Source organism: Sebastes fasciatus, chromosome 19 (assembly GCF_043250625.1).
Source record: "Sebastes fasciatus isolate fSebFas1 chromosome 19, fSebFas1.pri, whole genome shotgun sequence".
In the NCBI taxonomy this organism is placed as follows: Eukaryota; Metazoa; Chordata; class Actinopteri; order Perciformes; family Sebastidae; genus Sebastes; species Sebastes fasciatus.
In genome coordinates this window covers 27,973,600-27,998,290 of record NC_133813.1, presented here as the reverse complement: position 1 = coordinate 27,998,290, position 24,691 = coordinate 27,973,600, and the positions used below count along the sequence as shown (strand labels likewise).

The following is a 24,691-nucleotide window of genomic DNA, read 5'->3' as shown; positions in this document are numbered from 1 at the left end:
TTCTTTGTATGCTTCATTTTTGCGTCTGTAAACATAGAGCTGATTTGACTTGCCAAAAAGCTCCAGTTTTGTCTCATCTGTCCAAAGGACATTCTCCCAGAAGCTTTGTGGCTTGTCAATATGCATTTTGGCATATTCCAGTCTCGCTTTTTTATGATTTGCTTTCAACAGTGGTGTCCTCCTCGGTCGTCTTCCATTAAGTCCACTTTGGCTCAAACAGCGACGGATGGTGCGATCTGACACTGATGTACCTTGACCTTGGAGTTCACCTCTAATCTCTTTGGAAGTTGTTCTGGGCTCTTTGGTTACCATTCGTATTATCCGTCTCTTCAATTTGTCATCAATTTTCCTCTTGTGGCCACGTCCAGGGAGGTTGGCTACAGTCCCGTGGACCTTAAACTTCTGAATAATATGTGCAACTGTAGTCACAGGAACATCAAGCTGCTTGGAGATGGTCTTATAGCCTTTACCTTTAACATGCTTGTCAATAATTTTCTTTCTGATCTCCTGAGACAACTCTCTCCTTAGCTTTCTGTGGTCCATGTTCAGTGTGGTACACACCATGATACCAAACAGCACAGTGACTACTTTTCACCCTTTAAATAGGCAGACTGACTGATTACAAGTTTGAAGACACCTGTGATGCTAATTACAGGGCACACCTTAGTTTAACATGTCCCTATGGTCAAATTATTTTCAATCTTTTCTAGGGCTACCATCATTTTTGTCTAGGCCAGTTTCATCAGTTTTTTAAAATGATTCTGTTGAACCACAATTCAAAAGCAACAGCTGATTTTCATTAGTTAATTTTCAGTAAATTTTTATTAGGGCCCGAGCACGAAAGTGCCAGGACCCAACGGTGTCCTGGCACGAAGTGCAAGGAACCTATTGTTTTTGTCAGTATTATTCTTTTTCTGCTGGAATATCGCGTTTTTGACGACCTTAGCCATCCCCAAAACTCACGAAAAGTGGAGTATGCGTCAGAACTGGTGGGAAATTCAATGTTCTGGAGTGACTGGGCTCGGGTGTCTCCAGGGGGCTCCATAGCGCCCCCTAACGTACGCAGTTTTTCAGAGAAAGTTTCTTCGATCTTCACGAAATTCAAGTATGTCATTGCTCACGCCCTCATACCTGGATTAAATGATTTTGAGATTTTTTCGGCAAACAGGAAGTCAGCCATGTTGGATTTCCTGCGTGATTTTAGAATTTACGAACGCATATTTGAAGACTTTAGGATGCACAAAAATGTATGAAACTTTACACGCACATCCAAACTAGTAATTACTTAATTTTAGTGGTGAAATTTTGCTTGGGCGTGGCATGTTGGCTCTCTAGCGCCCCCTTATGTCTTTCAGATTTTGAACATACCTTTAGGTACTCGAAAACTCATGAAATTTGGCAAAATGATAGACACCTGTGAACTTTATTTAAATATATAGCCATTAGGCTCAGTGTGTTTAGCCGGCTCTATAGCGCCCCCTAACGCGTTGAAATTATAACTTTGTCAAAGTTGATCCGATAATCATGAAATTTGGTATGCATATCCCACTCATCATTTGAAACATATTCCTCATTGGGTTTCATTAGCTCCGCCCACCCGGAAGTCGGCCATATTGGATTTCATGTCACTTTTAGCGTTTTATAGGCCGCGTACTTTAACGAACTCCTCCTACAGATTTAATCAGATCGATTTGAAATTTGGTCAGGACCATCTTAAGACCTTGAGGATGAAAAGTTATTAAAATCGTGAGTTTTCACTTAACGAGCGGAACGTGGCGTGGCGACCATTTTGAGCCATTCGCCATGAAACAGGCAGTTATTGTAACTCAACTGTACATAGTCCGATCTGCCCCAAATCTCTCAGGTATGATGTTGCTCCAGTACTGATGACATGTATATGAAAAATTATACTCATAGCCCCGCCCCAAGACGTTAGCCCCGCCCCCTTTCATATCTCATGAACCGTTTATAGTAGAGTCTTGTGGTATGTGTCATATCACTCAGCAGAGAGTGGGTTAACCCTAACTCAACTGTACATAGTTCGATCTGCCCCAAATTATCATTTGAAACATATTCCTCATTGGGTTTCATTAGCTCCGCCCACCCAGAAGTCGGCCATATTGGATTTTATGTACGATTTTCCCAATTATTGCGTTTTATTGGCCGCGTACTTTAACGAACTCCTCCTACAGATTTGATCAGATCGAGTTGATATTTGGTCAGGACCATCTCAAGACCTTGAGGATGAAAAGTTATTAAAATGGTGAGTGTTCACTTAACGAGCGGACCGTGGCGTGGCGGCCATTTTGAGCCATTCGCCAGTTATTGTAACTCAACTGTACATAGTCTGATCTGCCCCAAATCTCTCAGGTATGATGTTGCTCCAGTACTGATGACATGTATATGAAAAAATATACTCATAGCCCCGCCCCAAGACGTTAGCCCCGCCCCCTTTCATATCTCATGAACCGTTTATAGTAGAGTCTTGTGGGATGTGTCATATCACTCAGCAGAGAGTGGGTTAACCCTAACTCAACTGTACAGAGTTCGATCTGCCCCAAATTATCATTTTAAACATATTCCTCATTGGGTTTCATTAGCCCCGCCCACCCAGAAGTCGGCCATATTGGATTTTATGTACGATTTTCCCAATTTTTGCGTTTTATTGGCCGCGTACTTTAACGAACTCCTCCTACAGATTTGATCATATCGAGTTGATATTTGGTCAGGACCATCTCAAGACCTTGAGGATGAAAAGTTATTAAAATGGTGAGTGTTCACTTAACGAGCGGACCGTGGCGTGGCGGCCATTTTGAGCCATTCGCCAGTTATTGTAACTCAACTGTACATAGTCCGATCTGCCCCAAATCTCTCAGGTATGATGTTGCTCCAGTACTGATGACATGTATATGAAAAAATATACTCATAGCCCCGCCCCAAGACGTTAGCCCCGCCCCCTTTCATATCTCATGAACCGTTTGTCGTACAGGCTTATGGGAGGTGTCATATCACTCAGCAGAGAGTTCCTGTTTTATTTGTTAAGGGTAGCCCCGCCCCCTACACATTAGCCCCGCCCCCTTTCATAACTCATGAACCGTTTGTCGTAGAGTCTTGTGGGAAGTGTCATATCACTCAGCAGAGAGTTCATGTTTCATTGGTAAATGTTATGCCCGCCCCCTACACATTAGCCCCGCCCCCTTTCATATCTCATGAACCGTTTGTAGTAGAGTCTTGTGGGATGTGTCATATCACTCAGCAGAGAGTTCCTGTTTCATTGGTGAATGTTATGCCCGCCCCCTACACATTAGCCACGCCCCCCTTCATAACTCGTGAACCGCTTGTCATAGAGCCTTGCGGCAGGCGTCGTGGCGCTCGTCAGAGTTTCGGTTTCGCGGTGCCCGGCCGCGTCGGTCGGCGTCCCGCCAGCAACCCCGACCCGCGAGCAGGGGCGAGGGCCCTTTCATAGCTGCGTGCAGCTCTCGTTTATTATTACTTTTGTCAGTTTCAAGTTATTTCAGTGACCATTGTGGGGTTTTCTTTCTTTAACGGAAGAGTACCAACAATTTTGCCTACGTCTGTATATATATATATATACACTCACCGGCCACTTTATTAGGTACACCTTGCTAGTACCGGGTGGTCTTCTGCTGCTGTAGCCCATCTGCTTCAAGGTTGGACGTGTTGTGCGTTCAGAGATGGTATTCTGCATGCCTTGGTTGTAACGAGTGGTTATTTGAGTAACTGTTGCCTTTCTATCATCTCGAACCACTCTGCCCATTCTCCTCTGACCTCTGACATCAACAAGGCATTTCCGTCCACACAACTGCCGCTCACTGGATATTTTCTCTTGTTCTGACCATTCTCTGTAAACCCTAGAGATGGTTGTGCGTGAAAATCCCAGTAGATCAGCAGTTTTTGAAATATTCAGACCAGCCCGTCTGGCACCAACAACCATGCCACATTCAAAGTCACTTAAATCCCCTTTCTTCCCCATTCTGATGCTCGGTTTGAACTTCAGCAAGTCGTCTTCACCACCTCTAGATGCCTAAATGCATTGAGTTGCTGCCATGTGATTGGCTGATTAGCTATTTGTGTTAACAAGCAATTGAACAGGTGTGCTTAATAAAGTGGCCGGTGAGTGTATATATATATATATATATATATATTGAAATTGTACGGAGCCCCCCTAGATGATGTACTTCGGCAAAGTGTGAAAGATATTGACAGATTCAAACTTCCTGGATCAATAACTCATAACAGAAGCGTTGTTAAAACACCAACGACGTCTCTCTCTGTTGTGGCAAAATGAAGAGGAAGACGAGCAGTCGGATTTGGCAACCAGCGGGATCACCATCATTTATTCTTGCAGTTAGACAAGCTAGTTCAGATCAGATCGAAAATCAGAGTGCATATGCCCTGACTTTTATATCCAATAGTAAATACTCTTACGTCACTTTTCCACCAATCAAATCCAGTCAATTGAACCAAAAACAAAAACACATCTGGTCCTATCAATATCACATGCCCTTTTCCTCTTATCTGGGTCAGGTTGACATTTTTGGCAGGTCAGATGATATTTTTACATGTTGATGTTTCCCTTACTCACTTTTCGGGGAAATCTTCATATCGTGCCTAATGATTCTCACAGATACTCTATCAATAGTCAATAGTCTGTTTATCCTTCAACGCTCTTGTCTTTTGGACATGTTCTCGTATCCTTTTTAATTTTCCTGCCATGGTTTTATTAACCATTTCCCATCGCCAAACTCTGACCAATAAGATCAAAACCCTTACATATTATAAAATCAGTCGGCCTGGGTCAACTTGACATTTTTATATGAGGTTGTGAGAAACCATTCTTCAACATCTTTAACCGTAGTAAGGTAGACAATGAGCTACAACCTCATTTTAATCACAACGAGCCGTCCTCCGAGCCCGACACATTACATTGGTCTCTGTGAGACGAGTGGTCAGGGACCGTGCAACGCCGAAAAGAGATGCTATAAAAATACTCAATAACTTCACTGTTATACAATGTAGTACCATCAAAATTGCATCACACATTAATGGTCTCCTCATAGTTGCACTATAACACTTAGTTTGGAAAAATATGCTTTTGCATAATTTTGGTGAATTTTGAATGGGAAAAAATGCAATAACTTCAGTATTATACAGTGTAGTGCCATCAACATGTCTTAATTACTTTAATAAGTATAATCAGGAAGAGACCATTGATATGTGAAGTGATTTTGGTGGTACTACACTGCATAATACTGAAGTTATTGAATATCTTTCCCATTTAAAATAAAAAAAAGTGCACTATGAAGTAACTCAAGGGAACGAGTTACTAACTTGAGGGAATGAGTTACTAACTTGAGGGCATGAATTAATAAAAAAATTCTCCTAAGGGTCGAGGGGGGCTCCGTAAAATTGTCTTTACATCCTGACAGCAGTCAGTAAATCAAATACTCTGGCAAAAAGAAGGAGAACCTCTGATAGTGGAGTTAGTGCTGCTACCTACTTTCATTGGAAAAGAGTTGGCAACACTGGGCTCGGTTTGTCAGATGGATCATTTTTTTTAATCTAGGGTACTCATGCTAGTTTTTCAAGATCGCCACCCTGCCTTTAACGTAACCGGTGGTGGACTTGTTGGACCCTGTGAACACAGCCTCCCTCTTTCATTCCTTCAACCACCTTCTTGAAAAGTTGGCATTGTGATATTTGCACATATCCAAAAACCTGTAGATATCCAAGTCTTAATCGGAAAATGCTTCATTGAGAATAAGGCCTAATTGAGAATATCCAAATGGAATATGCTCTTTACATGACCCGTATCAAATTCGGAATGATGGTGGAATAGTACTGTGCATGTAAACGTCAATATCTGTGTCTCAACTGCAGTTCTCAGTATGTGTCTGGCCAGAACATCACCTGCCTCACACCCAAATAGAACAATTCTGTCAGCTTCTGACCTTGACAATGTCAACTTTGATGCCAGCGCTCTGCCCGCTAGCCAGACATTGTGTGTAAGGATTTGTCAGGTGGGATGTTAGAGCTGCGTCCCAGTGGAAACTGTGTTTGTGGGGGGTGTGGTGAGGTAACATAGTAGCCAAGGCTCTATAAAACACAAGCATTTGAGCCACAGTATGAACATGTGCAACTGTAAGAGTGCACTCGTGCACATTTATACACTCTGAAACGGGCCGCTGACTTTTGTTTGTGTCAAGGTGAAATTAAAAAGCTGTTGTTCTGTGGTGCTAACGGCCTTTTAAAACCCTCTCTGCCCTTTTCTTTCTGCCACTATGTTGACCAGAGCAAGTTCTTTATGAGCACCGATAATGTAAGACTCCGAGCAGATTGTACTGTCTGCTTATCTGCCTCTCGGCTGCATATTTCTGCATGTTCTTCACTCACATGTTATCAGTAATAAAACAGGCCAGAAGCAACAGAACTTTTTTTCATGGTGCCCACAAACTTACACATTCATATTTACACCCACACACTTATACAACCCTGCATACAGTTACAGACACAAACACACACACACAAAAGCAACTGTGCTGACATGTTGCCCCAAAACACATTTATTACACGGCTGTGTTGAATACTCGATTCTGATTGGTCAATCACGGCGTTCTGCGGTCTGTAATTTCTGTATATCAGACTGTTGTTATGAATAACAGACCGTTGCTATGTATAACAGACCATTGCTATGTATAACAGACTGTTGCTATGTATAACAGACCGTTGCTATGTATAACAGACCATTGCTATGGGCGCAGCTCTGATGTCGGACTCTGGCGGACCGTTTTTCTCAAAATATAGATTTTTTCAGTAAGTAATAAGCGGGATAATGTACACTTCGTTAAGAATGGTTGGTGCATCTGGAGTTGACTTCTCTTATTTTTTCTCTTAAGAGAAAATATGAGATCAAATTTAAGAGAATGTTGCTGCATGAGACCCAATGTACAGACACGCATTACACGTAATATTGTCACTCCAATAGCATTGTCACCCACTCCCAAAATCCCATGCTTCCCTCCACCTTCCAATTTCGACCGCTGCCTTTTCCCTCTTGAAACATGTGAAAGAAAGTGATTGGAGTCTCTGTGAGCTCCATGTCTCCAGGGAACACACACACACACACACACACACACACACATACAGATACTGACCTTAAGGGTCAACAATGCAATTAAACCTCAGAGGGTCTCTCCAGTCTTACAAGGATGCTAGACATGGAAGGAGGCAGGGCCAGAAAGACAAGAGTGTTAACCCTTATCTGAACTGAACTGCGTGCTGGTTAACCTGCATGCTGTAGAGCACTGATTCATGTGACCACTGGTCAATTTCTCACTGCTGCAGTGATTCACGGTAGCAGATACTGCTGGTGCTCTGGTGTCTCAGGTGTTCTCTCAGAGCAACGCTATAGGGAGAGACGTCAGCCGAGGCAGCTTCAAGGATGTCTACATGCTTCTATCTGCATCGGTGGAACAATGCTAGTGTGAGAGCTATTCTTTCCATCTCCAGTCTAGCAGACATCTGTTATATGTCAGGTGGCTCTACAGGATGGATGCAGCCAGACAGGCTTACTGTGATAATGTGAGAGATACATTGTTCTGAAAGGCCACAGACGATTTGAATAGAAATTAGAGGCTTGAGTTATCATTGTCTGAAATCTTTTCATAAAGACTGACTGTAGTCTGACATGTCAGACTTCTTTTCATGTCAATTTGTAAAAAAAAAAAAAAAAAAAAATCTGAAGTTTCTTGTGATTTATTGAGTTGAGGGGGCACTTTCTGCAATTGTCTTGCCTCCTAAACTTGCTGCTTAGACAGTGAGTGCCAGGGGAGAGAGAAAAAACAATTAGGGATGAATGAAAAGGAAAAACCGCCACCTCCTTTTTAACTCAGCGTTATCAATTTGCAGTCTTCTCTATTTCAGCTCATTTGAATGTAGGAACAAGGAAGGGTACGTGGCAGGAGGGAGTGAGATAAGGAGGCAGGGAGGTCATTATTTCAAGGAGAATTTAGTGACATGAATGTTGTAATTTTTTTCAACCAGCAGTTGGCCTCCACATTCAAGACAGCCATGCTGTACTGCAGTGCCTTACCAGAGAGTTTGACATAAATCTCACCAGTTAACCCAGGCAATCAGTAGGAAACACAGCAGGGGCCGGCTCCCTCCCAGTCCTCCAGTGCTCTGCTCACTAACATGATGACGGTGCATTGTTTGCACCGCCTTTTTTCAAATGCCACAGCCTTCTTCCCAAGGTCTTTTGATTAGTCTAATCATTGCAGTAATAGCCTTATTAGCAGGCTATTGGCCCCCAGTGAGTCAAACATAATATCACTTAATATCACCATGAAAAGATTTCATTGAAGTAAATGTGTTTTATGAATCTACATCTTTTTATAGAGTAACATATTTATTATAAGCCAGAGTGTAAAATCACTCAGGCGTCAGTGAATACACTGAAAACACAGCTTTAGGCAATTAGTCACTTTTTATGTATTTTTCATGCTGAATGACTTATTTCTAAGACACTTATGAGCACATAAACAAGATAAACAAGATTTAAAGTGGTGCTTTTGTGTGATTCTTTGTGGAGAAACTCAGTTTTACAGATCTGTCGATCAATGGCGTAGCCAGGGGTGTGCCAGTGTGTGCCAGGGTGTGCCAGGGTGTGCCTGTGCCAAACAAAGAGGCAGATGGCACACCCAAAAATCAGATACAGAATGAGCTACTATTACTAAATAAAGCAACCCGCCACTATTTCTACAGTTCTATATTTGTACTAGTGGAAGTTGGCAACCATACACACACATTTAGCAGGAAAAAAAGTAATGAGCAGTCGCTGCGTGCGGCTGGGAGACCGATAGAGGCTGCACAGAAAGCTGGCAGCGTCATCTCCTGCTGCATTCACTTCCACTCGGGCATCGGAGTTTCGGTTTTATGAATTTCCAACCAGAATATATGAGGTGTGCAGCTGGGGGGTGGCCATATTAGGGGCCGTTCACATGATGTGTTTTTTTCGCCCTCAAATCCATTGTTATTAATGTACACATAGCAGGCGTGCTCAAGCGCGCTCAAACTCAAGAGTTTGCATGCAGGCGTGGCATGCAGGCGTTCCCAAGCCCCTATTTTTCTGACGGCTGCGCCTCGAGATAAAATTAGTTCATCTTTTGGAACTGCAGCACACACCACATGTCTTGTGACGAGGAACAACCAATCACATCACAGCTGGCAGATATGTTTTCTTTTTTCCATAAATATCAGTCTACGGTAAATATCTGGAGAAGTTAATCATGTTCAGGGCTACCCGGAGCTTTACAATCCATCCTACAAACTATTTTACTGGCTTCACCCTTTCCATCCGAGAACGTCACAACATCCGGCTCAAAGGTCCAAACTGACACAGACACATTCAGCAGTAACGTTACTGTGAGGGATTTACAGTGCTGGAAATCCATTTATCTTTGTTTTGACTTTGTTTAGTTTAGTCAGTGAGACTTTTACTGCTAAGTTACCGCAACTTTATCATCATCGCAGCACGCAGGTTATGGTTGCTTAGTAACGGCAGGCGCGACAGTAGCACAACCTCCCAAGCACCTTGGATAAAAGGATGAAAGCATCACGGCTGGCGTTTTCCACATGTTTTTAGACGTGGTATATGAACGGCCCCTGAGTGTTAAAACTGACAAAAGATGTTGGCAGGGCCTCTCCATCTCAAAGTCTCGGCCTGAATTTCAGTCTCCGTCTGTCCCTGGATCATGTGGCGCACCCAGATTTTCTGATGCACACCCACAGTTTGTTAGAGTGTTAGTCGACTTTCTTTGGGCGAGGACAGCCCTAGTCTGTCTGATGTTGTTGCCACTGAACTGAGATGGGTCATACTATGGATTCATCAGTGCTGTAGAGAGGCATGACTGTAAACATCTTATTAGTCAAATATATGTTCAATAACTTTACATATGTCCAAAATATCTCTGGAATCACTGCGATCTTATTTAATTTAGACTCTCTTCATTCAGCTGTCATATCCTGTGACTGAGTACACTTGATGTGTTAAGTATAATAACAGTCTGACACATACCTTACAACATCAGTCCTTTTATTAGCTGAATTACAGTGGAGTTGACACCACTCCACTCCATCGGTGTATTAAGCTGTTCTGTAGCATTACACTGAAAATGAGCTACCCTCCAGCCCTCTGCACGACTGATTGATAACATTATTTACAGTATATACACTGTATACCATACATTAATATGGAAATCTGCAGCAATAGTATATACCTATCCACGAGATAGATAGAGAAAAACATATATTACTGTGCTGCTGTGCCAAATCTGAAACCACATCAATAGTTTCTTATTAGTCAGGGGGTTTGTTAAATCATTTGTAAATGAGTAACACAGGACTTCAGTAAATTATTACACATGTTGATAACAGTCAGTCACACCGTCATATTAATTAGTTTGACCTCAGATTTAATATATAACTGTCGAGTTAGATTTCCGTGTCAGCTTAAGGAAGTTAAAAGGTATAATCAGTGACATCGTTACAGATAACTGGGACAGTAGTCTGATGGTCTAATGCGCCGTGACTGGGGCAAAGCCTGAGAGAGTCTTATGCAACAGCTGATACAAATCCCTTTGTTTCTTTATGTTTCGCAGACAGCTTCATGCAGCACTCTGCACACTATGACCTCTGTACAGGCCTCACTGGAATAAAAACCTAGAGTTATAATATTTATATATATAGCAGAAGAAACACTTGCATGTTTCAGTTGCACTAAAAATAAAGTGTAATGGTGTATTCAACAGATTTACAGATAAGTGTAGTGATATTATTATTATTTTTTATTGTCGGCAAATCAAATGAAAAGTACTACCTGTGTAGCCAATGCTGTGTAAGGATGTATATTATCCCTCCGTCCTGTCACTGAGCAGCCACACCGTTACACTGGCTGGCATCATCTGTTATTACCATGAACAAGGCCATTTTAGTGAGTATTTAAGACACCACAACCGTGTATGTGGGATTAAAGTGAAATAAACAAGTGCACCAGATGCATATTAATCCACAGCTTAAAATAGTTCCTAACAAAAGCACTGTTTACTCCTGGTTTAGTAATATTTACTAAAACTACAGTGCCCAGCTGCACAATTACTTACTTCATCCTTTTTCCTTTCATATATTTGTGATTTATATGTTTAAAAACTTCTTGATGATACTAATTTAATGCAGATATATCAGTATCGGTGTATATGTCGTATGAGAACAAGAAATTATCGTACAGAAGTGCCAAACTAGGTTTGAGGTTATTTAGAAACCGTGTCACCATCTAGAGCTGCAACGATTAATCAATTAGTTGTCAACTACTAAATTAATCGCCAACTATTCTGATAATCGATTAATCGGTTTGAGTCTAAATTCTCTGATTCCAGCTTCTTAAATGTGAATGTTTTCTGGTTTCTTTACTCCTCTATGACTCCTCTATGACAGTAAACTGAATGTCTGAACGAGACATTTAAAGACGTCATCTTGGGCTTTGGGAAACACTGATTGACATTTTGCACCATTTTCTGACATTTTATAGACCAAACAACTAATCGATTAATAAAGAAAATAATCAATAATGAAAATAATCGTTAGTTGCTGTCCTATCAACACTACGTAGTCTGCCCACCAGTGAGCACTGACCAGTTGTCCCGCTCAATAAGTATCCGTATATTAACATTGTTTGCTTATGTTGTGTGTTTATATTAAAAATATAATACCTATATCTATATAGATAAAGATATAGATATCAGATTTTCTAAACACATAAATATCGATATCTATATTGGCCTCAAAAATTCAGTATCAGACAGTGTTTAAAATATAGAAGAACACCGGACTTATCTTTTAAGGACTTTTGGCTGCTCTCCTGTCTAACTTGCATGTATTGGCTCATGCAATGGACTTGGTATCTTTGGAAACTTTTACTTTGAAAATGCCGAAGAGTTGTTCCTGAAAAAGATTGCCGAAGTGATGAGAGGAAAGAGCTTGAATGGAACAACAGAGTTGAGGTTTGAAGATCATCATATCTCTGGAATAAAGGAGGAAATCTATCTTTGGAGTTATGATGAGCTCTGAATGAGGAGATGAAGAAGCTGGCATCTTTGAGGATGGGGAGGAAAATCCCTCGATGGTGTTGATAAGTGATGATGATACAGTAATGATGATTAAGAAGATCATAATGGAGACAATTATGAGGATGAAAATGATGAGGATGAAGATTTTCCCATTGCTCCGCAAGGATTTAGTTCTTTGTCTGCACTGATGTTCAAAGCAAATATGGCTGTTGGTGCCATCTGGTACCTTATGGTATGTTAGGGGATTAGTCACGCTGAACATAAACTGTCTCTGGGAATTTCCTTTGTCATTTCAACATTAACACAGTCTTCCAACAGGCTGTTTTCCATCTGCATGCATTTCCTCTTCAGGAGCACATTTCCAATTTCCTCTCATCCTTAACCTGGCGTTTGGGATGTCAGCACTTTTAATGCATGGACTATCTCATTGGGTGATACAGATACTGCACCATCACACGGCTACATTGCTAAATATTTGCTAATATTTCCTTTGTTTCTCATACTGAAAGGGTTGCTTTCAAAAAAACTACCACACAATTTCTCCACACACCATTGCTGCATAGAATTTCACGATGCACGGTACAGATGAAGCTCTCTGTGTGTTTAGGATTATTGTTTTATGAATATCATCTCTTTCCTGGGATTTCAATTGAAGATGTCGATTCCATGGCGATTTGACTCAAAGTCAGTCAAAGATTTAATGGATTCCTTTTATTAGCTTCCGACAAATTGCCTTTTTAGAGGGAAGAGAACATTTGCATTATTCATTTGTGAGAGAGCACGCATTTAGTTTAGTTCTGGATGAGCTTAGCGACCAACAGTGGGACTTGGAATGACTCATCACAGAGGAGGATGAAACACTCTGTGTTGAACGATGAATCTCATCTGACCCCTGACCTCTTGTCTTGGCTGTGTAGGTGATCCAGCGCAGGGAGGATGGCTCCGTCAACTTCTTCAGAGCATGGGAGTCCTACCGTGAGGGATTTGGCAAGATCACCGGTGAACACTGGCTCGGTAAGTGGCTCAGGCATGTGACTGTGGCTGTGTGTTTGGCGGTGTGTGACTCGTGCATATGTGTACTGTGGCCGGCAATGTCAGGCCAAACCCTGGGAAGTGGGTTTTTTCCTAAGGCTGTCAAAGTTAACGCGAAAATAACGCAAATTTGTTTTAACGCCACTAATTTCTTTAAAGCATTAATGCAACAACAACATTTTTAGGTTGTATCAGGCTCGAGTGACGATACTGGTATCATATGAAACTAGAAAACCTAAAGAATCCATCGGTACCAACCATGTCATACTAGCTTGTCGTGAAGGAGGTTAAATAACGCTCCAAACTTGCGCTAAATTTTGGTGAGGAAAAACTGTCATGTCCATTTTCAAAGGGGTCCCTTGACCTCTGACCTCCAGATGTGTGAATGTAAATGGGTTCTATGGGTACCCACGAGTCTCCCCTTTACAGACATGCCCGCTTTATGATAATCACATGCAGTTTGGGGCAAGTCATAGTCAAGTCAGCACACTGACACACTGACAGCTGTTGTTGCCTGTTGGGCTGCAGTTTGCCATGTTTTGATGGGAGCATATTGTTTTATGCTAAATGCAGTACCTGTGAGGGTTTCTGGACAATATTTGTCATTGTTTTGTGTTGTTAATTGATTTACAATAATAAATATATACATACATTTACATAAAGCAGCATATTTGCCCACTCCCATGTTGATAAGAGTATTAAATACTTGACAAATCTCCCTTTAAGGTACATTTTATACAGATAGAAAATGTGAGACTAATTTGCGATTAATCGTGATTAACTATAGACAATCATGCGATTAATCGCGATTACATATTTTAATCGACTGACAGCCCAACATTGTCAACTGCGGTCCATTAGCTGGAGTTATATCTTGATTAGGAAACTTCATTAAACACCTTATCAATAACAGCAGGCTGTCATTGTGAGATGAAGTCACAGCACTCAAACTCAAAGCAGAGAGAAGAAAGAAGCTCCCTCACAGAGAGTGAAATAGGTAGTCTTGGCGAGTGATGGAGCAAGATAAAGGGACACCCAAAGAGAGGCAGACAGAGAGAGATTAGATGACTTTGGCTCCTCATGTCATCAAGAATTCAGTAATGAAACTCACTCCCCAGTGACAGCGACAAAGGCTATTGCAGCAAATTAAAAGATGTGTGTAAAGTGCACGTTATGAGAGGAGTCTGTTCGGCACCACAATATCACCACACGAGCCAAAAGACCAGGAAATCAATTACAATATTTTTTATTTTCACATGACAAACACAACAGTATACATTTTTATTTAATTTTTTTACCTCAGAGCTTTTCAACGCTCGCCTTCTGCTTATAAGTTGTATTTCTCAGTGTGCTTGTCCAAATCCTTTTATTTCTCGCTGGCAGCATGACACATTAGTCCATGCCTCCCCTCAAATTTGACAAGGAAAAGAATGCCAACAAAGAATGAATTCAACTGTGAAATTATCGACTTTTCCAGAGCCAAACTCCTCGTCTTCACACCACTTCTCATTAAATGCACCCAAATATTTCCTCTGGGGGGGGGTACTCTCCATCATGGCCATTCTTAGACTTTCATACCACATGTTGTATTAATGTTTTATCTGTTTACATTCATACTATTCAACATGTACTCAATATCCCAGAGGTCTGACAGGGTATGGAAATAGACAGCCAGTTCTTTCCATCACAGAGTGGCCTTTGGAGCTTCTTTTTAATTGGTCTGACATTTGTTCAGGTAGCAAGAGAGCATGATGAGACAGTAAGTTTCTTACATCAGGTGTTCAATATGAAACTTGACAACCAAAAAAAGTATGAAGGTGAATATAGGACATGTGACTTAAAGGGTAACTTAGGTCATTTCAACCTGGACCCTATTTTCTCATGTTTTTTATGTCTAACTGATTAGTACCGACAATAATATCTGAAGTTGGTCCAGTATTGAGGGAGAAAGATGGCAGCCACTCACGGACTGCAATGTAATCCCATTGGGGCAAGCTGGCACCGTCATTTACGTCCACTAAAAGAGATTTTTTTTGCCCTGACAGGCTCTGATTGTTATTATAAGAGTCTGACAACATCATGGAAACAGTCTCGCTCAAGAAGAAGTCTCCTCTGAAATCTGGTGAGGTGACGTGTTGCTGGACGACAACGGTGGAATAGTGGAATACATCCATACAGCCAGCCGGGCAGAGTTTGTTCTGTTGGAGTACAGAAAGCGTAGCTTAGTGTTATCTAAAAGATTTTCAATGGCATGGCTTCCACAATGTGGATGAGGTTTTTGAATTTGATGACCACCAATATTTATTAGGGGTGTCACGATTCGATTTAACGATTTTAAGGTCAAGATTTGATTCAGTTTTCGATTTAAACACGTCATTATTGGACTACGGAGTCTTGATTTGCAAAGATCAACAGATCATTGGTTTTATGCCCTCACTACTGTCATGTAAACATTTGAATTGAATATCAAGTGTGATATTTTTTTTGGGATGTACCACACTAAGGCCATATAGTCAAATTGAAAAATGTATTGAATATGTAAAAACAATAACTCATTTCACCAGTTGATACTGTTGGTCAATTGGGGAACAAGCTGTTAAAACAACAAAAAAGAAAATCCGCTCAGCTAGAATTTCTCAAAGTTTACATGGCACATCTGAATGCACCAGGAAGTCCTTGTCAGAGCCTGCATGCTTTACTATGGCCAGCATAAACCCCACTTTATCGTACAAACGATGTAGACACGCAATTGGTTCTAAGAGCGCTGTTTTTTTTTAGGGGGGGGGGGTGGTGGGGTTGCTGCAGTCTCTAAATCTTCTGCATCCTACAAACTTTAGTTTTTCTGTCGACAACATCTTCGTTGTTTGCATAACTCACAGAGAAGGCAAAATGTCGCCACACCGTTGACTTCAGGGAAGCAGGAAGATTTTCGCTTGTTTCTCCGTCTTCTCCGACTTCGGCAGTGGCCAAGGTGTCTCAAAGTACAGCTGCAGGATACCGGTGAAATACGCTGTGACGTCCCTGAAGTGTTTTTTTCCTTCGGACGCACGTCTGTCAGTGGCAAAAACAAGAACTTTTAGTGGACGTAGCGGTACATTGACGTTTCGCTGTTGACGGACCAGTTTCAGAAATTGTTTTCCCCATTAATCACTTAGACACAAAAACATGGGCACATAGGGTCCAGGTTGAATAATACCAAAGTTACCCTTTAAGTCCCATGTCCCGTATTCACGCTCATACAGTACGAGCTTCTCAGGGTGTCAGTTTGCTCTTCGGCTCGGTATCGTGCTCTCCAGCTACCTGAACAAATGTCAGACCTTAGAAATAACTGCAGCTGAGGAGTGCGACTGTGTGGCAACTATCTAATCACTTAATCAACATCTCTCTGGGTCTCTGTTATCTCAACCATTATCCCTGAATACTCAAACATCCCCAGTGGCATGCCTCAACGTGTTGTTCTTTTGTGTTTAACACTCAGTCAATCATGTCACCACGGTTACCTACAGTCTACAAATAGAGATGAACTGTGAAAACAAAACCAGCGAGAGTCTCTAAAGGAGGCTTTTCAAAGGTGAGAGAGCTTCGTTCTTGAAATACGTCGACCTCAGGCAGGATTGTACTTGGATGCCGCATTTCTGAACCATTAGCCACCATTCAAGCACACTGTTTTAGTCCTGATCCCAGAACCTTCGGGGCTACCACTCTCCCACTTACCACATGTCGTACATACTGTGACTGCGCTGTGATTCATGCCTAACTGAAACAGGGAAATGGTGATGGTGGTAACACTGTGAAGCTGGCCATCAGTGATGATTCATCACATCAAACAAAGTTTAGCTTATAAAGTTCATAAAACCTGTCATTAAACAAGAGAGGGTGGGAAATATTGGGATGGTAAGCTGTTTCATATTCTTATGAGTGCATTACTGATCACCAAATCTGGTCTGCTTACACAAAAACACCAGACCCAAAAGCGCTAAGAGTTTGCAGAAATGTTGTGGGTTGAGCAGCAGTGTTAATGAGCTATCACCATGCTTCGTCTCTCATCGCAGTGTGCACGAGATCAGGCTGGTGGAGGAAGTGGAGCTTGAAGAAGTCTATTTCTGTAAAAAACACACGCGTGGTCATCGTCAAGGTTGTGGACGTGCGTGCCATATAATAGCTGAGATACTCTCCCATCAGCACTCTAGACTAAAGCACACTTCCACACACACATATAGGAGCAATACTGTGATAAATACGGCCCCGTCACCAAGGGGGGGGGGGCGTTGAGGTGCAATGCCTGCCCACGGTGCATTGCTTTTGTTAATTACGTCTAACTGTAATGCTGTTGTTTTATTGGCTGAATTACAAATTAATAATTAAGAAAATCACATCGCATCGAAAAAATCTGCCTTTTAAAATGTTAAATTAACTGAATCAATTCCTCCCTGAATTCTGTCCAATAGAGTGCTGCAGGGATGACGTATTGTAGGCCAAACAGGAAGTTAGCATCGCCCTGGTTCCCTCCACAAAAAGACAGTGGGATTTTTTTTTATTGGATTTTGGATTATTGCAGAAAATAACCTCTGTGGCAGAAAAATTGATGATATACTTAGGTGTTTTGTTCAGCAAGATAACCTTCACAAATGAACAGCATGATTTTTGAAGTGTGAATGCAATCGCTAGAAGTAAAAAGTTAATGTTAAAACTAGGAGGACGAGTTGGCGTGATGACGTTTAGTCTCATTAAGACACTTGTTAGCAACCGCCTTTTAAGACACGTAGAAGCTTCAAAATTCACAAGTAGGAAATTAACATGTATTTTATATCGTAGAACAAAACTTCAATCATCTAATAATCTCTTAATCTTGTGATAACCACAGACCTTATTTCAGCCATCTAACTAAAAACCCATTGACTTCCAGCTGAGGGAACAGGAAGTGCTGAAATGCTAACTCAATTGTTGGTTTTAGGACTCATTCCTACAGCATCGCATAGCTTATATAAATGATATACTGTATATGAAATAAAATGTAAATATAGACAATATTTCCAGAATTTCACATTATCATTTTTAATGATTAACATTTAAAATAAAAACAATTAAAAGAGAAGAAGAAGTTTCCTCTGGTTACTGGACGGACCAAATGAATGATGACACATGTTAAATGAGTTGTTTAATTCTGTGTCTCATGTCTGTTTATTACTTTGATTATAATCAAACCAAGAAAATGTTTCATTTACGCATTCATAGAAATTATAAATAAAGGAAAGTTGTACGTATATGATTTTTAGATGGCGATAAAATGCTCCTGCTCCTCATAAAGTTGAGTTCTAGGCTACTTAATGCAAATCACAGGCGTCCGACACAACTCGCCGCCTCTGGAAATTCACAAGAAACCTTTACGCTGACCGTTGTCGATCCAACAGATTCAGCAACTGCATGGCTTTTTTTTCACATAAAATGTTTTCAGAAACACATTTCTGTGAACTGTTTTCATGATAGAAGAGAAGAAAGTTTCCAAACGAGCCGCCATGTTGGTTCCGGTGTGAAAGCTGGGAGCAGCAGGGGAACGCACGAGGGAAAGCATTTGTTCAACTAATGTTTTATGCTTGAAACATTAATTAGTTCAAATGAAATAATGAATAGATCAGAACATTAAGCTATTTCAGGCACTTGTCCATCAGACGTGCAGCATCAGTAATTAATAATTGACTATATGTAAATAGGTGGGCCTGCAGGGTGTTGGTGTTATTCACCACCTCCATCACTCACTCCGTGTCCTTACTAGACATACGAATGCTTGTATGTACTGTATAGCTTTTGCAGAGGTTATGTGAATTAATGGAGATCTAGGTCTCTTTGCTGACCTGAGGCCATTACAGAGTGCAGCCCATAATAAAAAACGTGGTGAGAGTGCCAGGTAGATCTCCCCGTGGTACGCTGTAGGAAAATGGTGGGAATATGGAAAGCTCAGGATTTAGCAGACTGAATTTCAATGAGCCAGCAGACTACTTTGAACCTTTCAGAGTACCCTTGCTCATTCAGGGTGTGCTGTTGTCTCGTCACCCCCATCATCGATTACCCTCAGGGCAAAAATGAAAAATGGATCCATGCTCGCCTACAGCCTATAGAAATAAAATTCATTGCAGTTACCTCCGACAGACAAATATTGCTCACTAATGCCACCCGCCACCTCTGAAGATCTGTACCTTCTCATTATCTTAATATGCTGCTAGATTCTCATTTCATTTAGGGTTTTTTGCTACATGTATTGAGCTTCTAATAGTATGATGATAGTAACAATAAGAAGAAGAGTCGTGACGAAGAAAATGAAGAATAAGAGAGTTTACAAATTGTGCATTCTGTGGTTCTTCTGTGGCCTTCTTCACTGCATTTATTAGTTCCTGTGTGCAGGATGACACAATCACACTTCTAGCAAGAACATTTGAGCAGATTTGTTACCACATGCACGAGACAAATGATCTAAACTCAATTTAGCACCCTGTTTTTCTGGGAAAATAACTTGGTATATCTGTTGCTTCGGCAAGGTGTTAATTAGTTGAAATGTATACAGATTTTAATTGGAGCGTCATTTGTGGTTGTGGAGCAATTGCAATATTTCCCACTTAGAAAAACATTTGTTCTACTTCATGACATCACTGCTACAGTAGTGATTTGAGACAGCCTGAAGTTGTTATTTAAAGGACCAGTGTTTAACATGTAGGGGGATCTATTGGCAGAAATGTAATATAATATTAATAAGTATGTTTTCTAACCACCTGAAAATAAGAATAGTTGTGTTTTCGTTACCTTAGAATGAGACATTTATATCTACATACGGAGCGGATCCTCTCCACGTCTCCATGTTTCTACAGTAGCCCAGAACGGACAAACCAAACACTGTGTTAACTTTTCCTGCTCGGTCCGGAGTCGGTCTCATTACTCGAGTTAACCCTCGTCTCTCCACTCAGCCGCCGGGAGACAAGATACTGGAAACCTCTGTTGGTCTGGAGGAGCTGCAGCATTTATTTCTGCACAAACGACTTCCACTGTAAGTCCACTAGATATTCTCACAGCTAAACTACAACAACCACATCTGGCTCTAGATCAGTAGGGCCATTCACGTTTTCACGTTGGCCACCGTAGTTCTCCTACACGCTTGGCACACGGGAGAAGTTGCAATCTGCAACCTCACCGTTAGGTGGCACCAGATGTTACACAGTGGACCTTTATTGATGAAGGATAATGATTTGGTCTGCAACTTCACATTCTGTTTATATGTGGTAGGTTGTTTGCAGGACGTAAAGCAGAGTTTGGGATTTGGGACCAGTTTTTTTCTTCTTTTTTTCTACTTTAGATTGAAGGACATCATAGATCTGTAGTTATTTGGATTAGGAATGCACCAATCTGACTTTTTCAGTCCTGACACCGATAGCAATACCTGGGCTTTGGGTATCGGCTGATACCGAGTACCGATCCGATACCAGTGTTTAATTAATAAGCTGTATGTCTCACTGTGTGGAAGATACTGGGATCATTCTGTTATGTGTAAGGCAACATCAAGCTTGACTTAAACATCACTTTCTTAACTCTGTAAAACAAAATGTGACAAATAAATACTTATATACAATTCACTGAATTGTTATTTATTATTAAAATAATAAATTGTACACCAGCAACTTGGTAAAAAATCTTCAAAATTAACAAGAATTACAATTCAAGTGGACACCTTGTTAATGTAGCAACAAATTGGTCCAAATTTAAACAGCATTAAAATTCAAATCTATAATGTGTATAGTATATATACTTAGGATTGAATTGAATAGATCGGCTCCATCTTCACCGATACCCGATCCCGAGTCAGTATCGGCCCGATGTCCGATCCAGTATCGGTATTGGTGCATCCTTAATGTGGATACAGTTTATGTCAAACAAGCAGACAGTAAATAGAATATGACTCTTATATAATTTTGCATGCTGTGTGTATAACTGTAAAAACTAACATATTGCTGAATGATCCGTCCCAAAGGAGCATAAATAAAGAGCATTAAACTGGGTCAAGGCAATTCTATTGCTGCCATCACATCTATCAGACACCTGGTCTCCGAGGCTGATGTAGACTTTTCTACCTGTAATGTAGGTCCTGGAACAGTTTAATGCCGTCCCAAAGAGACTAACCTAGTTTCCAAATGGTCTGTTACGATAACTTAATTTGGTCTGTATAGTGTTGAAAGCAGCACTTTTAATCCAGCAGAAATGGACGGACAAATTGTCTCCTGTCTTCGCATCTATAAACTGTGTACACATGTGTGAACAAAATATTAAAACAAAAATTCAAAGCTGTCTCTTGTTGTAGAATTATGGAACAGAAGTCGGGCGTCAAAACAACCAATTTACTGTGACATTTTGTCCTTTCTTTTTGTGAAACCTATCATCACGGGACTGACATTCAGAAGGAAAGTGTTTTGTGGTTATTAGTCAGAAAGTTATAGTTGTTAGTTTCGTTGTCGTTATTGCAGAAAAGTTTGAAATTACACTTAGATATTATTCTAACATCTATGTCCAATTGATTCATATAAAAGAATCAAAAAGGTTTCAGTGTTATCCTATTAGATTTATTCAGTTTTGGTTTACCTTTAAGAAAAACAGAAACACTTAACATTCTTGAGCAGTACTCAATTGTATTAATCAGTGGAGCATCAACAGCTTAATCAATACCTCTAAATGGAATTCTAGTTTTTTGGTAGCTCCGAGTAATAGGAATTAATATTAATTTGTTGTCATAACTGCTGGATTGGAATTCTGTCACCCGTTTATTTATTTACGAAAGGGAAAAGAAAACGCCATCCTCACTTTTCATGCAATTTCTTTACATTGTTTTCATACTGCAGTCTTTTTGCCATGAACTTACCTCTGTAATCAATACAACAGTAGAATATTTATGTGGATAGTCCAACAAAGAATACCCCAAACTGAGAGGTACAGTCTCTCTGCTTCTTTATTGAAGCAAAATGAACAACAGACACTGATTTTTGAAGCCTTTTGGGGGAAAAATCTTATATGGATGTTTCAGTTTGAGGAGCAGCATTCTTCTGAAGCAACAGGGAAAACATGCTAGTACTGCTAAAGCTCCGACCGCAGGGTTTACACAGTCTGCTCACAAGTATACGCCTGATGAGTCTTTGCTCTCTTGGCAATAAGATAGACAAACTGTTACTCCTCGACTGAACCGGCAAGGACGGCTCACTCTCTGTTGCACTTTGAGTCACGTAAACCTGGCGAGGTGAACCCACCCAGGACATTGCATTATATCTGCTTGGTTTTCTACTCTAGAAGAGTGGACCACGTACCAGAGCCGGCGTATCAGGGAAATTAGGGGAGACAGAATCTGCTTTTATATCAGTGAAGGTTGGTGTATTGATGTCACGGTGTTACAGAAATCTGTTGCCCTCACCTTCAGGTTCTTTTCATTAACCGTTCTGTTCACCACAGGAGTGTTCCTCCTTTATTCTCGCCAGTGTTTACATCCCGCCTCAAGCCTGTGTGAGCGAGGCGCTGCAACGCTTGGCTAGCCAGATAACCAGTATGAAGCAAGAAACACCAAACTCTCTTCTCATTATTCTGGGGGATTTTGAGCAAACCTAAGCCATGAACGGCACAAATACAGACAGTGTATTAAGTATCCCACAGGGGACAGAAACACACTGTCACACAGTATTAAAGGATGCTTACTGTTCTGCCCTCCATGCAGCTTTTGGACCGCTTGTCTTCTCCCAACTGACAAAAACTAAACTCCAGAAAGCCTGTGGTAAACATTGTGGGAAGATGAGCCAACAATCTGATTGAGCTTACTGATACTGCAACACTGTGAGGTGCAGATGGACCGAACACGTGTTCCCACCAAGACTTGTATAAAATACAGCAATAACAACCGTTTTACAGCCAAAGTCAGGCAGCTTCTGCAGGCCAACGGATGAGGTCCACAGCAGTGGGAAAGAAATTAGGGCAGACATAAGAAGCAACACCGAAAAGCCACAATGAATCGTTCTGGCCTCAACTCCCCCACTACACAGGCCATCACCCAGCGCTCCCGCCATTCAACCTGCAAGCTGCATCAGCTGTGACTCTTTCAGAGACAAAAGACCAGGAGAGCCCCAGGCCCAGATGGCGTCTCACACTTCTTTCTGAAGGCCTGTGGTGACCAACTGGCTCCTGTCTTCACCCAGATCTTAAGCAGATCACTCTCTTTGTGTGAGGGTCTCTTTTGCCTCAAATGCTATGTAACCATTCTGTTCCCTAAAGCTTGCATGACAGGAGCAATGACTGCAGGCATGTTTCCTTCACATCTGTGGTCACAAAGTTCTTTTGAAAAACTAGTGTGGGCCCACCTAAAGCACATCACAGACCCCCCGCTGGATCCCCTGCAGTTTGCCTACTGGGCAAACACGTTGGTTAATGAAGCCGTCATTATGGCGCCGCACGCTATCCTGCAAAATCTTTAATGGAGACATGCTGTATGCAAGGATCCTTCTTCTTGTCCTGGAACTCTTCACTCACTCAACTCACACAATCCACTTTTACCAGTGAATCACCAACTTCCTGAAAGAGAGGAAGCAACAGGAGAGACTGGGGAGGCTCTTTTCCCTCCACACAAATGACTGTACCTCAGGAGACACCGGACTTATTCTCAGCTCCCCATACCACCTCCCTCAGGGTTAGGGTTAGGGTCTGTACGGATGGATAGAAACACCGCCGCAGATATGGGAGAGAAGTTACAAGCTACATGGATATAAAACAGTGTTTTTATTAGAGATGCACCGGTACTGATACCGGATGGGATATCGGGCCGATACTGACTCATATAGTGGGTATCGGGTATCGGAGACAATGGAGCCGATCTATTCAATTCAATTTTATGCATATATACCATATACATTATATGCTGGAATTGTAATTTGCTGTTTAATTTTTGACTAATTTGTTGCTGCATTAACAAGGTTTCCACTTGAATTGTCAAGTCAAGTCAATTTCATTTGTATAGCCCAAAATCATAAATCACAAATTTGCCTTGGGGGGCTTTAAATTGTAATTCCTGTAGATTTTGAAGATGTTTTACCAAGTTGCTGGTGTATGATATATTATTTGAATAATAAATAACAATTCAGTAAATGTATATCTATGTATTTATTTGTCACATTTTGTTTTACAAACTTAAGAAAGCGATGTTTAAGTCAGGCCTGATGTTGTCTTACACATAACAGAATGATCCCAGTCACTTCCACACAGTGAGGCATACAGCTGATTAATGAAACACTGGTATGGGATCGGTACTCGGTATCAGCCGATACCCAAAGCCCAGGTATTGCTATCTGTATCGGGACTGAAAAAGTCGGATCTGTGCATCCCTAGTTTTTATATCTATGATTCTATCTACTGTCGGTCTTTTAACGTTAGACAAGTCACATTTGAAAAAAGTTTGACGACATAATTAGCTAACATTGGTAGCATGCTAGCTATGTAGCATAGAGTGC

At 41.1% G+C, this 24,691-nt stretch overlaps 1 protein-coding gene across 2 annotated transcripts in view; it reads left to right on the top strand.

Annotated features, from left to right (window-relative positions):
• The window catches only part of fibcd1b (fibrinogen C domain containing 1b), a 146,558-nt gene that overhangs the window by 87,712 nt on the left and 34,155 nt on the right, over nucleotides 1-24,691 (top strand). For both annotated transcript variants that reach the window (XM_074617562.1, XM_074617563.1), the window contains one exon: nucleotides 13,061-13,157. In XM_074617562.1, the coding sequence (XP_074473663.1) occupies nucleotides 13,061-13,157 (97 nt within the window). The remainder of the gene's footprint in view (nucleotides 1-13,060; nucleotides 13,158-24,691) is intronic.